Source organism: Eurosta solidaginis, chromosome 5 (assembly GCF_040869045.1).
Source record: "Eurosta solidaginis isolate ZX-2024a chromosome 5, ASM4086904v1, whole genome shotgun sequence".
Classification (NCBI taxonomy): Eukaryota; Metazoa; Arthropoda; class Insecta; order Diptera; family Tephritidae; genus Eurosta; species Eurosta solidaginis.
The window spans coordinates 18,453,151-18,465,208 of record NC_090323.1 but is presented as its reverse complement, the minus strand read 5'-3'; the positions used below and the strand labels follow the sequence as shown (position 1 = coordinate 18,465,208).

The following is a 12,058-nucleotide window of genomic DNA, read 5'->3' as shown; positions in this document are numbered from 1 at the left end:
AGTATGCTAGACTGTAAGCAATCCGTGGAAAGAATCGGGAGAAGCATGATCGTGGGTTCAAGCCTTGGGTGAATCACCTTCAAAAATTTAGAAACACGTTTTTTTTTTGTAGTTGGCGTCCCATCAATTTGTTGGAAAAATTAGGAAAAAAGGAGCACGACGCAAATTGGAAGAGAAGCTCGGCCTAAAATCTCTTCGGAGGTTACCGCGCCTTGCATTTATTTGTTTATTTTTTTATTGATAACAGATGTAGGAACTGCGGAAAGGAAGGAAAGGATGGAGCACGTTTTGTGCTCATACCCTGCGCTTGCCAGGTTAAGACTACTGCTGTTAGGAGTGATGCAGCTGTCCTACAAAAGCTTCTAGTATTTGCCAAGAGGACGGAGAAATTTTATAACATACATAGTTCCTGTTAAACAAAATTCTGGTAACACTATAGACTCATTAAGTATATGTGAGGTCCTCACAAGCAGTTCAACCTAGCCGAATTCTAGGTATCTTTTCGGCACAAATTCGCCCTTTTTGAAAAAAAAAACTTGGCCACACACCGGTTTGTGCATGGTTCTACCATGAGTACTCGCGTTTCATCGGTATTGATGCATAACACCGCCTTATTATCCGTACGCTTGGTTTTGATACGGTGCGATAAAAAAAGGTCACTTTAAGAGTTGCTCTTAAAGAGCTTAAGGTAATATTCATACCAAAGCCAGGGAAGCCAGACAACTGCACTTGTCATATCGACCAATTTGCCTCAGTTCGTTTTTCCTTAAGGGTATGGAGAAAATATTAAGGAAGCCAACCCAAACAAACTCTCTCTGTAGGAATCAATTTGCCTGTCAGTCAGGAAAATCCACGGAGACTGCTATTCATAGCCTCACGAAAAAAGTTGAGTAAGATTTGGTTTATTGATATCTCAGGGGCTTCATACCCGCCTTACAGTATTACGCAAGTATTTCTAAGCTAGTGGGAGAATGCATTAGATCCCTAAATGATTTGGGGACCAAAAACAACGGTAGGACGGGTAGATAAACATTACAAAATTTGCACACAAAGTTTGTTACTAGGAGATGTTTCCGTATTTGTAATTGTATAACGATTTTGGACTAATAAGAATAGCCTATTTTAAATAAATACTTGAGAAATTTAAATTAACCAACAAATATTAAACAAACGGGATTTGAATATCAAAAATTTAGTCATACAGAAATTATTTTTTTTTGGAATGCATTTGGCGAATATTTTAGTCATCAAGCAACTCAAGTTCAAGCTCAAAAACGAGGTTGCTGTTCAAGCATGAAGCGCACACGATAGAATTTAAAATTAACGGTAACAAATTTTAAGAATATTTTGCTATGAATTAGTTTTTATTACATTTTAAATCAAAATGAGTCCCAAATTAATAAATTTTTTTCTCTTTAATTCTTCCAGAACAATCGAAGCATGAGTAATCAAAATGGGTAAACAAAACAGTAAATTGAAGCCAGAAGTCTTAGAGGACCTTAAACAAAATACAGAATTCACAGGTAATAATATTATAAAAATCGCACGCATAACATGAAAAAATAATCTAAACAATTTTCAAATAAAAAACTAAGGTCTCGAGATATAGGCCAAAACGTGGGACCGTGAACGCCTAGATAGTGTTTTTACATTATGGGTATCAAATTGAAGCTGTTGATGAGTGCTTCAGTACAGGGTATTTTTCGTACCTATTGGTGACTAGGGTCTTCAGATATAGGCCAAAACGTGGATCAGGGTAACACTAGGATGTGTTTTTACATTATGGGTATCAAATTGAAGCTGTTGATGTGTGCTTTAGTACAGAGCAAGTTTTATGCCGCTGGGTGACTAGGGTCCCTAGATATAGGCCAAAACATGGACCCGGATACCCCTAGAATGTGTGTGTATTATGGATATCAAATGAAAGCTGTTGCTGAGAGCTTTAAAGTAATTTTCATTGTGATATTCGATTTAGTCGCACCAGCGTGGCAAAACTGATAAATATGCACGCGAAGCCGAAATAAAGACATGAATTAATAATACCCACGTACCTATTTACATACGTCCTATTCGATTTGCCTGAAATTTGGTATATAAATTTGCTTATATTTGTATTTACGATGCTTTTTTCCGGGAAGTAGACCAGAGACGGACTGGGACTGGGACTGAGACTGAGACTAAGACTCGGAGTGGGACTGGAACAAAATACATACCACCCTCTGCGACTGGCAATAAGATATGAAGAAGAATGAGAAAAACTTGAGAGAAGAGAGAAGGAGACTGAGAAAGAGGTAGAATGAGGCGAAGATAGAGATAGATGAAGCGAAAAATACGGAAGGAGGAGTGAATACAAAGATTAGGAAAAAGTGTAGAGGAGGGAGGGCAGAGTTAGACGGAAAAAGCTTATTAAAATATATGCAGATAGACCAAATTTAGGGCAGAACAACGTCTGCCGGGTCTGCTAGTTACATATAAAGAAAGTTTACCACAAAAAAAAATTTAATTAAATAAATTTATAAAAAGGAAAACTAATATAAAAAAGAAAAATTTAAATAAAAAAAAAAAATTTTAATTAAAATTAAAAATGATTAAAATAAAAAAAATTCAAAATAATTTATTTAATAATTTGGGAAAAATTTAAACAATGTGACATCACGACGGACAATGCGACAGCTGTTTCGATGATATATATAAACAAAAGCAAAAATACCAGTTTCTCTGAAACCGCCACAAACAACAAGCATAACATAATAATAAATTACAATTTAAAATAAAAAAAAATAAAAAATGTACGAACAAACTAAACAAATATGAAATTAAATTCTTAAAAGATATAGCAGATATTATAAAAAGATAAAATTAATAAAAGAGAAAGAATTGAAAAAAATTTATTTTGATTTGCCTCTAATGGAGGCGAGTCCCTATTCAGTTACATATGTATTTCAAAGCAATTTGCAAATAGACAACAGGGATAGGGTCCCTAAATATGTTGGTCCAACATCCAGCAATGTTCTTTATATTACATTGAGCTCTGAACGTGATATATCAAGGCATGATTGGATGGTTCTGGCTAGACCATCCTCCTCAAAACTCTTAAGAGGGTAGAGAACGGAGGAACCTTTAGAAACCTTCGTTCAACGAACTGGACCAAACTCTAAAAACATGTAGAAACACAACTGGAATAACCCAAAGAGGTTTAAAATGTAGTGGAACTGGAGGAATCCAATGAATTTCTATCAACGACGCTTATTACTGCGTTGAACAGAGCTTGCCCTTTAAGAAGATTCAGAGGAAAACAAAGCCGCCATGGTAGAGTCTTCTTAGAAGACATTTCGACAAGCGTGCGGGGTTGAATATACGGATTTGTTGGGGTTCTACAAGCATGAGATTTTCAAGGAAAATGTAGTACAGAGGCTTATAATGAAAGAGAACGGGGAATGCTCACGTAATAGTGAAGAGTCCCTTCAGGCGCTTTTCGACATACATTCTCCTCAATCAGCAGATAATTCAGAAGAGTCAGTGTACAGTCGGGTAGTGGCGGGCTTGGTGACCGATACCAAAATTAATGCACGGTGAAGACTTCCTCTAAGTTTAAACTGCCGGACCCCGATGGTATATTCCCTAGTATGCTACAAATTTCGAAAAGAGTGATCGTGGAATGGTTTAAAACCATATTCAATGGGTGAATAAGACTGAATCAAGTGCCGCAATATTAGAGGGCTGCTCGTGTAGTTCTCCTACTAGAGGCGCGAAAATTGGTCGTTTGAAAGGCGGTTAGATGCGTGTATACAGTCCAACATGGATCAAAAACTGTTCTCCATAACAAAACATGCATACATTAAAGGACACTGGCCATCAACCAACTGCTCGGCGCCGGTGTACACAAATGACGTTGCAATTGTCACCAGTGGGAAGTGCCTTCTAACAATTAGCTCTTACATAGATTGGGCGCTTTGGGATATACATACATATGTACATACCTAGACATATAATGTCGGATTGACCGCGGAGAAGACGGATATAGTCTTGATTAGGTTAGGTTAGGTTGGGTGGTAGCTTCCCTGATAGAGGAAGCTCACTTGGACAACATGGCGGTCCGTTGTGATACCACATATAATAAACTAAACTAACGGTGACGTAGATATAACTACTTAGAGAATCGTTGGGTAGCAACGATAAAGTTCCGAATGATCCCGATCTCAACCTTGGATAGCTCCTCGGGAGATCCAAGTGAGTCACGACCGAAATACTTTCGCCTAGTTCTGGCAAAAGCTGGGCAGTCAAGCATAAAGTGATTTGGTGATTCCACCTCATCATCCTCCATACAGCTGCAGCAGTATGGAGTTTCCAATATATTGAGACGTACCGCATGGATACCCATGGGACAGTGCCCTGTCAAAACCCCAATGACCATTGATAGGTGAGCCTTAGTGAACCCAATTATTTCAGCAGACCTCCTGCCATCCACTTTCGGCCAGAAAGATCTTGATATCCTACAAGACGTAGTGTCCGCCCAACGTTTGCTGAGCTGACTCGAGGCCCAGCTATGGAAGAGCAATCCACAGGTGGCTAGCGGAATCCCGAAATCCCTACAGCCATCTTCATCCGGTTCAGTTGTACCGATTCGGGCTAAGAGATCCGCTTGACAGTTACCCGGAATATCACTATGGCCCGGGACCCAGATAATCTTAATTGTAAAATAATTCGATGCAATCGCAAGTGAGGTCAGGCACTCCCAGACCACCCTCGATCGCACTGTAGTTGAGCTCAAGGCCTTTATAGCCGCTTGGATATCAGAGTAGATGTTAAATTCCCTAACCGTAGTAGCGCTGGATAGCATTTCATCCACCGCATCCTTAATCGCAGCAACTTCCGCTTGGAATACACTGCAGTGATCAGCCAACATAAACTTGCGGCTTACATTTAGCTCTTGACAAAAGACCCCCCGCCAACCTTTCCGTCCAACTTCGACCCATCCGTGAACAAGTTAACCGGTCCCATGCCCCAGATAATTCCTCTTCTCCACTCCTCCCTCGGGGGAATGACTGGGGTGAAGGTTGTATAGGGAGCGGCCACCGGCATGCAATAGTCCGTCCTGTCCGGGATAAAGTCGAAACTAGTAAGAAGGCTAGAGTGTCCGAAATCAGAAAGCATATAACCCATATCACGAAGCCTGACCAACGACCGGGCCGCGGCTGCCTTTCCCGCAATATCTACTGGATGTATATTCAGCATGACATTCAGTGCCAAGGTAGGTGTTGTTCTCATAGCGCCACTGATACCGATAAGCGCCGTCCGTTGCACTGACACTAGCATTTTGGAGGTGCTCGCCGTGTCCAGTGCTTTCCACCAGACCAGCACCCCATATAGCAGAATCGGTTTGACCACCATCTCATAAAGCCAGTGTACTACTCCTGGCGAGAGCCCCCATCTCTTTCCGACAGCCCCCCTGCAGCAGTACAAGGCAACCGCGGCCTTCCTGGCCCTATCTTCCACATTGGGCCTCCAGGACAGCTTCTTGTCCAGAACAATTCCCAAATATTTAACCCTGTCAGTAAGTACCAACGGTACCCCTCCAATCGAAGGAGTTCTGAAGTCGGGTATCTTATATCTCCTTGTAAAAAGAACCAATTGTTTTCCCGGGTTGACCGCCAATCCACATGATTCAGCCCACCTAGCCACAGTATCCAGGTATCCCTGCAGAACATCGCGCAGGGTGCCCAGAAATTTGCCCCTGACTAGGATAGCGAGGTCATCTGCATAGGCAACCACCCGACAACCATTGGCTTCCAGCTCCACAAGAAGCTCGTTGACTCCCACAACCCAGAGCAGAGGAGATAGGACACCCCCCTGTGGCGTGCCCCTGCACACCTTCCTCCTTATTATGGCTCCTCCCCACTCCGCTGCGACAATTCTGCCGCATAGAAGTTTGCTAATAAATTCAACCACAGCCGCTTCGACTCCTAAACCCACCAGAGCTCTTTCGATTGCACCCGGTAAGACATTGTTAAAAGCCCCCTCGATGTCTAGAAAGGCACCCAGAGCATACTCTTTATGTTCTAGAGACCCTCTATTTGCTTTACAATCGAATGGAGAGCCGTTTCCGTCGATCTGCCTTTGCAGTACGCATGCTGTGAAGCCGACAGTAACCCCCCAGGTATCCTTTCTCATAGGTACAGGTCAATCAGCCGCTCAAACGTCTTAAGAAGAAACGACGAGAGACTGATTGGCCTGAAATCCTTAGGTGACACATGAGAGCTCCTGCCGGCCTTCGGAATGAAGATGACCCTAACCGTGTGCCACGACTTAGGGATATAGTTAAGCCTGAGGCAGTTAGTGTAGATGATGGTCAACCAGCGGCAGGAAATCCCTAAAGACCTTTGAAGTTGCGCAGGAATGATGCCATCCGGACCGGGTGACTTATAGGGCTTGAACGAATTTATAGCCCAGGATATTTGACTTTTCCGTAGTGGGATGGCAGGCATTTCTGCATAGCCAGCAACCTCCGACCACGCAAGCGAAGATCCCTGCGCAACTGGGACATCGGGAAAATGATTGTCCAGTAAAAGTCTCAGGGACTCCTCGCTACTCATCGACCAGTCCCCACCATCATCTCTCAGATACCCCCGAGGGGCGGGATTCCTAGAGAGTATTTTTCTAAGCCTCGCGGATTCATTGCAGCCCTCTACGTTTTCGCAGAAGCTTCGCCATGAATCTCGCTTGGCTAACCTTATTTCATATTTATAAATCCCCAGACTCACCTTATAGAACTCCCAGTCCGAGGGTAGTTTACTCCTCCTGGCTCTGTTAAAGAGCCGCCTACTGGACGCTCTTAGGTCGTCAAGGGAATCAGACCACCAGGGCGGCTTGCCCTTCCCCCTGTAAGTTTTCAGTGGGCAGGACTGTTGAAAGGCGCTATTGCTTGCCAAGGCGAAGTTTTCCACCAGACCGTCTATTTCAGATTCGGACAGGTCCGAACCAACGATAGGCGCCTCAGGCAGAAGCTCTCCCAACTTCCTACAATACAAGTCCCAGTTGGTACTTTTAGGGTTCCTAAAAGATATTTTACCGGGACGTTCTTCATTCACCGAGAACTGAATATATCGGTGATCAGAGAAAGAGTGCTCGTTGAGAACCCTCCATCCAGATATCCGATCTTCCAGTTCTCTGCTAACCAGGGTGAGATCCAGGACCTCCTCCCTTACCGCAGTAATAAAAGTCGGGTCATTCCCCCTATTACATATACAAAGTCCCTCATCTACAATAAAAGTAAATAAAGACTCACCTCTGGTGTTCGTATCCGAGCTCCCCCATATGCTATGGTGTGCATTAGCATCGGCACCTATGATTACGCCAACACCTCTCCGCCTTGCTTCAGCGGTGATTTCGCCCAGTATCACAGGCGGTGGTCCCGTTACGTCCCCATGGGGCATATACGCTGAGACCACCCACAATTCGTTACTGCCTCGCTCGAGGCAGACCGTGGTTACGTCAGCATTGCTGAAATTAGAGAGAATAAAAGCTTTAAATTCCTTTTTAATAAGCACACAGGATCTAGACCTACCTGCCTCCCCATGCACCAAGGTGTTGAATTTTCCCGTCCGTAATCCAGAAATTTTTCCGCCGTTACTACTCAGCCACGGCTCCTGGACAAGGACTATATCCACTCCGCCTTTCTCAAGACAGAGCAACAAGTTTGCGGAAGCCGCCTTAGAATGCTGACGATTGATTTGACGGATTTCCATCAACACCACCCTTCTTCTTCTGCACCCCATCCTTGGCGGCTTCGCCCTCGGAGACTAGGAGATCCCCCTGGAATCGGCGTGGTAGATTTTGAGAACCACACGCTCGAGGCCATAGGAGATAAGGTAGGAGATATAGTCTTGATTACTAAGAGTTAAAATGTCCCAAATTGGACCATGCCTAAGCTGGGAGGGGTGACCCTTCAGGAGAAACCTTCCAACTGTAGACCTGTTGGTATATACATACCTGAGCATATAATGTCGGATTGATCGCCAACGCGGAGAAGACGGATGTAGGTTGTCTACTAAGAGGTTCAAGGTCCCAAATTGGACCAGGCCTAAGGTAGGAGGCGTCACCCTGTAGGAGAAACGTTGTACATTTAACCTGTAGACCTGGTGGTAACGAACATAGCGTTAAAAACTGTAACGAGGCTGCGTGCCTTGGGGTAACTTGAGCACAGACCATATGACCATATTAGTATAGCTTTGTCAATTACAGGACTAAAAGACTACTTATTCCTAATCTGTGCTTCGAATAGGATTTTAGAGCCACAATAGAGGTGGAAGGTTGGCGCAAGGGTGCTCAAATGGCAAACGAGGCGATACACGTGCACACCGATGGTTCCCAAGTAATGCTAGGAGAAGGGTCTATGGCATTCTGCGCCAATCCGAAAATCATGAGATCCTACATGCTGTCAGATCACTGGAGTGTTTTTCAGGCGTATGTAGTACCCGTAACCGGAGCACTGGAAAAACTGTGAGGTCCTTGCGAACACGCATAATGATTTTGTATCGCCTCATTAACTGTAGAACGTATCGAAATAGTTACTTCTTAGCGATAGACGACAAAATCATCTGACAGGTTACAGGCAAAACAAAAATTTACAGCTTATTTGGTATGTCACAGATTTTATGATATTGTGACGAATATTAGTAACACTAAGGGATACTATCATCTCTAAGCCAACACTAAGCAGTGACTTATATGCACATCAATCATTATGTCTATACATATGTCCATACAAGCAGCGGAGAGCAACGCACAAACACATGCATATATCTGAGATACTCCCAAAAGTAAGCAATAATTTGTGCAAGTATCACTCACATATACACGCGCATATGAGAAGCTGTAAACTTGTTATATAAATAAAAAATGTAAGGCGCGATAACCTCCGAAGAGATCTAAGGCCGAGCTTCTATTCCAATTTGCGTCGTGCTCCTATTTATTTTCCCTACAAATCGACCGGACGGGACCTACATGTTTTATGCCGACTCGGAACGGCATCTGCAAGGCAGATGAGTTTTCACTGAGAGCTTTTCATGGCAGAAATACACCCGGAGCGCTTGCCAAACACTGCCGAGGGGCGACCCCGCTTAGAAAAATTTTCTTCTAATTGAAAAACCTTATTTCTAAAATTTTGATGTTGCTTTGCCCGGGGTGTGAACCCAGGGCATACGGTGTGGTAGGCGGAGCACGCTACCATCACACCACGGTGGCCGCCACCGTAGTTATAGCTGGTAATTTTATAGCTGGTAACTAACTAGTAAATTCTAGAAATAGAACCGCCTAGAAATATGGCAACGAGGAAATCAACAACAAGCAACAACATTTGAGGTACGACTTATCAGTTTGACTTAAGCACGCTATCTGTTGAGCAGTAGAAGTGTTATTGTGAAGTACTTTAATAAAGGCCATTTTGCATTATTGAATAGTGGAGTTATTTATTCAACAGTTTAGTGATTCGAACGTTAGTAGAAGGTTGCTAATAAGCGAAATTTCCCAAAATTCGTTGCAATATCATATTAACCAGTGCTATACCTCGTTTCATTTTTTGCGCTTTGCTTAGCTGGTTTTATTTCAAAAACAAAAAACATAACACCTTACCTTTTAAATTATTCGGTTCGTATAACTTCATATTATGTGATTTGATTTCGTGGCTTGACGCAGTCTACCTCATTTATGAAGCATTTCAAGGGAAGATATAACCTCGCTTGATCTAAAAGAATATGATGTCAAATGAACTGATTTGACAAAATTGTATGTTATCACTTAGAGCGATTTTCATCATCCCCAGATATATTAGATTTTACCTGGAGGATAGAAATCTATCAGACAGCTTTATTTGACATTTTCGCTTTCACCAAGACCGGGTGACCATCCCCCGGTTAAATCGATAATTGTAAAAATTCTGTAGAGCAAATTGAAAAAATCCATTGTGATACACCGAAACTGCACTTTTTTCTTGAACTAAGCTGAGAAGCGAAACTTCAGTTAGCAGGGAGAAAACGAAACTTTTGATAACTTATAGATAAGTGACTAATTGAAGCTGGTGAAAACAGCCCTTAGGGCTTATTTAACCGGGGTTTGGTCGCCCTGTGTTGTTGAAAACGAAAATATCACTGAAGAGCATTAGTCAATGGGATTTCGCATGAACTAATTCAGTGTAATGTGATGTGACTATTTTTTGATGTTACGATCTAAATATCAGATGTTCAGATATTATACAATTTTGTTTTTATAATATAATTACTATCGGCGTCCTTTGATCTTATTAGATTTTATCTGATGTGAGTTATTCAATTTGATCTGATATTGCAATATAATGAGGTGACATCACATCATATGATATGACTTAGTATAATGTGCTTGGTTTTGAAGTATTTAATATTTTTGGATTTAATAGCGTATATTTAGGCTTGGTACCATCACAAACTTATGCAGAAGCGTATATGAACGATGCAACAAAAAAATCGCTATTTATTCGCTCATAATATCGCAACTAGCATGGAATATTCTGCTATGGAATCGCAACGCAGGTAATTGATCTGATATCATATTGCGTAAGCAGACGAAATGCAATTCATGTGAACTGCAGCGTAAGCGATATGATATGCAGACAAAATGCAAGTCGTGTGATTTTCCACGCAGGCGATAAAATATTATTTTGGCCAATCGTGGGAAGTGCAGTGTCAGCAAATAAGAAATCAGTTAAACTAATTTAGAAGCTTAGAGTTCGCTTTTGTATAGAATAAAATTCAGTCTGTTTTTGGACATATAAGTAAATGGTAAATACACTTAAGAACCAAATCAATTAGTTTCATTCGTTCTTTGCAGTTTATGATGGGGCCGCGGGGCGGCCCCCAACATTAATTTTCTGGAGCCCTATTCCTTGGGCTCCTTAACTTATATTATGGATTTTGTCAGTACGCGTTGTCCCCAGTTCATATATTTCATTAATCCAATACACAATTTCGGAGCTAAAGTGATTTAAAAAACGGCATTCGATCACGGATCGTATGTAACGATACGGCTCCAGGTCACGGCTACGGGTAGTAGGCAGGATTACACAAGTTTACATTGGATACTGGATGACAGCGTGGATGTTTGCAAAACATATCATATCGCAATTAACAAAGTCATATGAAGTCATTTATTGTCGTATCAATATAAATTATATCAAGTTGGTAATGTCATATCATATCAAATCACATCTTACATCAAATCAACTCAAATTGTGTCAAACATAGAAACATATTATATCATATAAAATCAAGTTTTATCCTTGCCCTAATCAAGACATATACTTTTTAATCGCTGTATCGTTTTATATATACACCACGTTTTATATATACATACACCAAGTCAAATCGTTTCTTATCACATAACAAATCAACTTACATCATATCAAATAGGAAAGTATCATTTCGAATCAAGTGATATTTTATTACATCAAATTCAAACTAGACTATACAGATAATTTCAAATCAAATTAAGTCATACTATACGAACTCAAATTATCTTTATACAACGCGTAACATATGAAAGCAATTAATATATTTGCAAATCAAGTCACTTGAAATTAAATGATATCAAATCATATAATATCAAAGCAAACACAGTCATAAATATATGAAATCACATATAGAAATAAAACAACGTGATATATCAAATGAAATAAAATAAAATAAAATAAAATAAAATGTCAAATTTAATAAAATAATATTCGTTTTAATCCCATGCAAAAAAAATGTAGTTTATAAAAATGTATTTATAATAATTTGAATTTCTCAATTTAGATGCAGAAATACAAGAATGGTATAAGGGGTTTTTAAAGGATTGTCCCAGTGGGCATCTCTCCGTAGAGGAGTTTAAAAAAATATATGGAAATTTTTTTCCGTACGGTGATGCAAGTAAGGTAAGACTTTTGAATTTAAAAATATTAAGCAAGTACAAATAGCAATAGACAACACTGAAACGCGCAACTTTTTCCAAGATTTCTGAATTTTTATTTATTTAAAATTTGTAATTTATC

The 12,058-nt window shown here is 40.8% G+C and overlaps 1 protein-coding gene across 3 annotated transcripts in view; it reads left to right on the top strand.

Annotated features, from left to right (window-relative positions):
- Positions 1-12,058, top strand: part of Nca (neurocalcin homolog) — a 104,999-nt gene that overhangs the window by 86,174 nt on the left and 6,767 nt on the right. For 2 of the 3 annotated variants that reach the window (XM_067791591.1, XM_067791592.1), the window contains exons 2-3: positions 1,429-1,523; positions 11,823-11,941. In XM_067791591.1, the coding sequence (XP_067647692.1) occupies positions 1,454-1,523; positions 11,823-11,941 (189 nt within the window). In that variant the 5' untranslated portion in view covers positions 1,429-1,453. Of the gene's footprint in view, positions 1-1,244; positions 1,327-1,428; positions 1,524-11,822; positions 11,942-12,058 lie in introns of all 3 variants that reach the window. The other variant, XM_067791593.1, reaches the window with a different exon arrangement.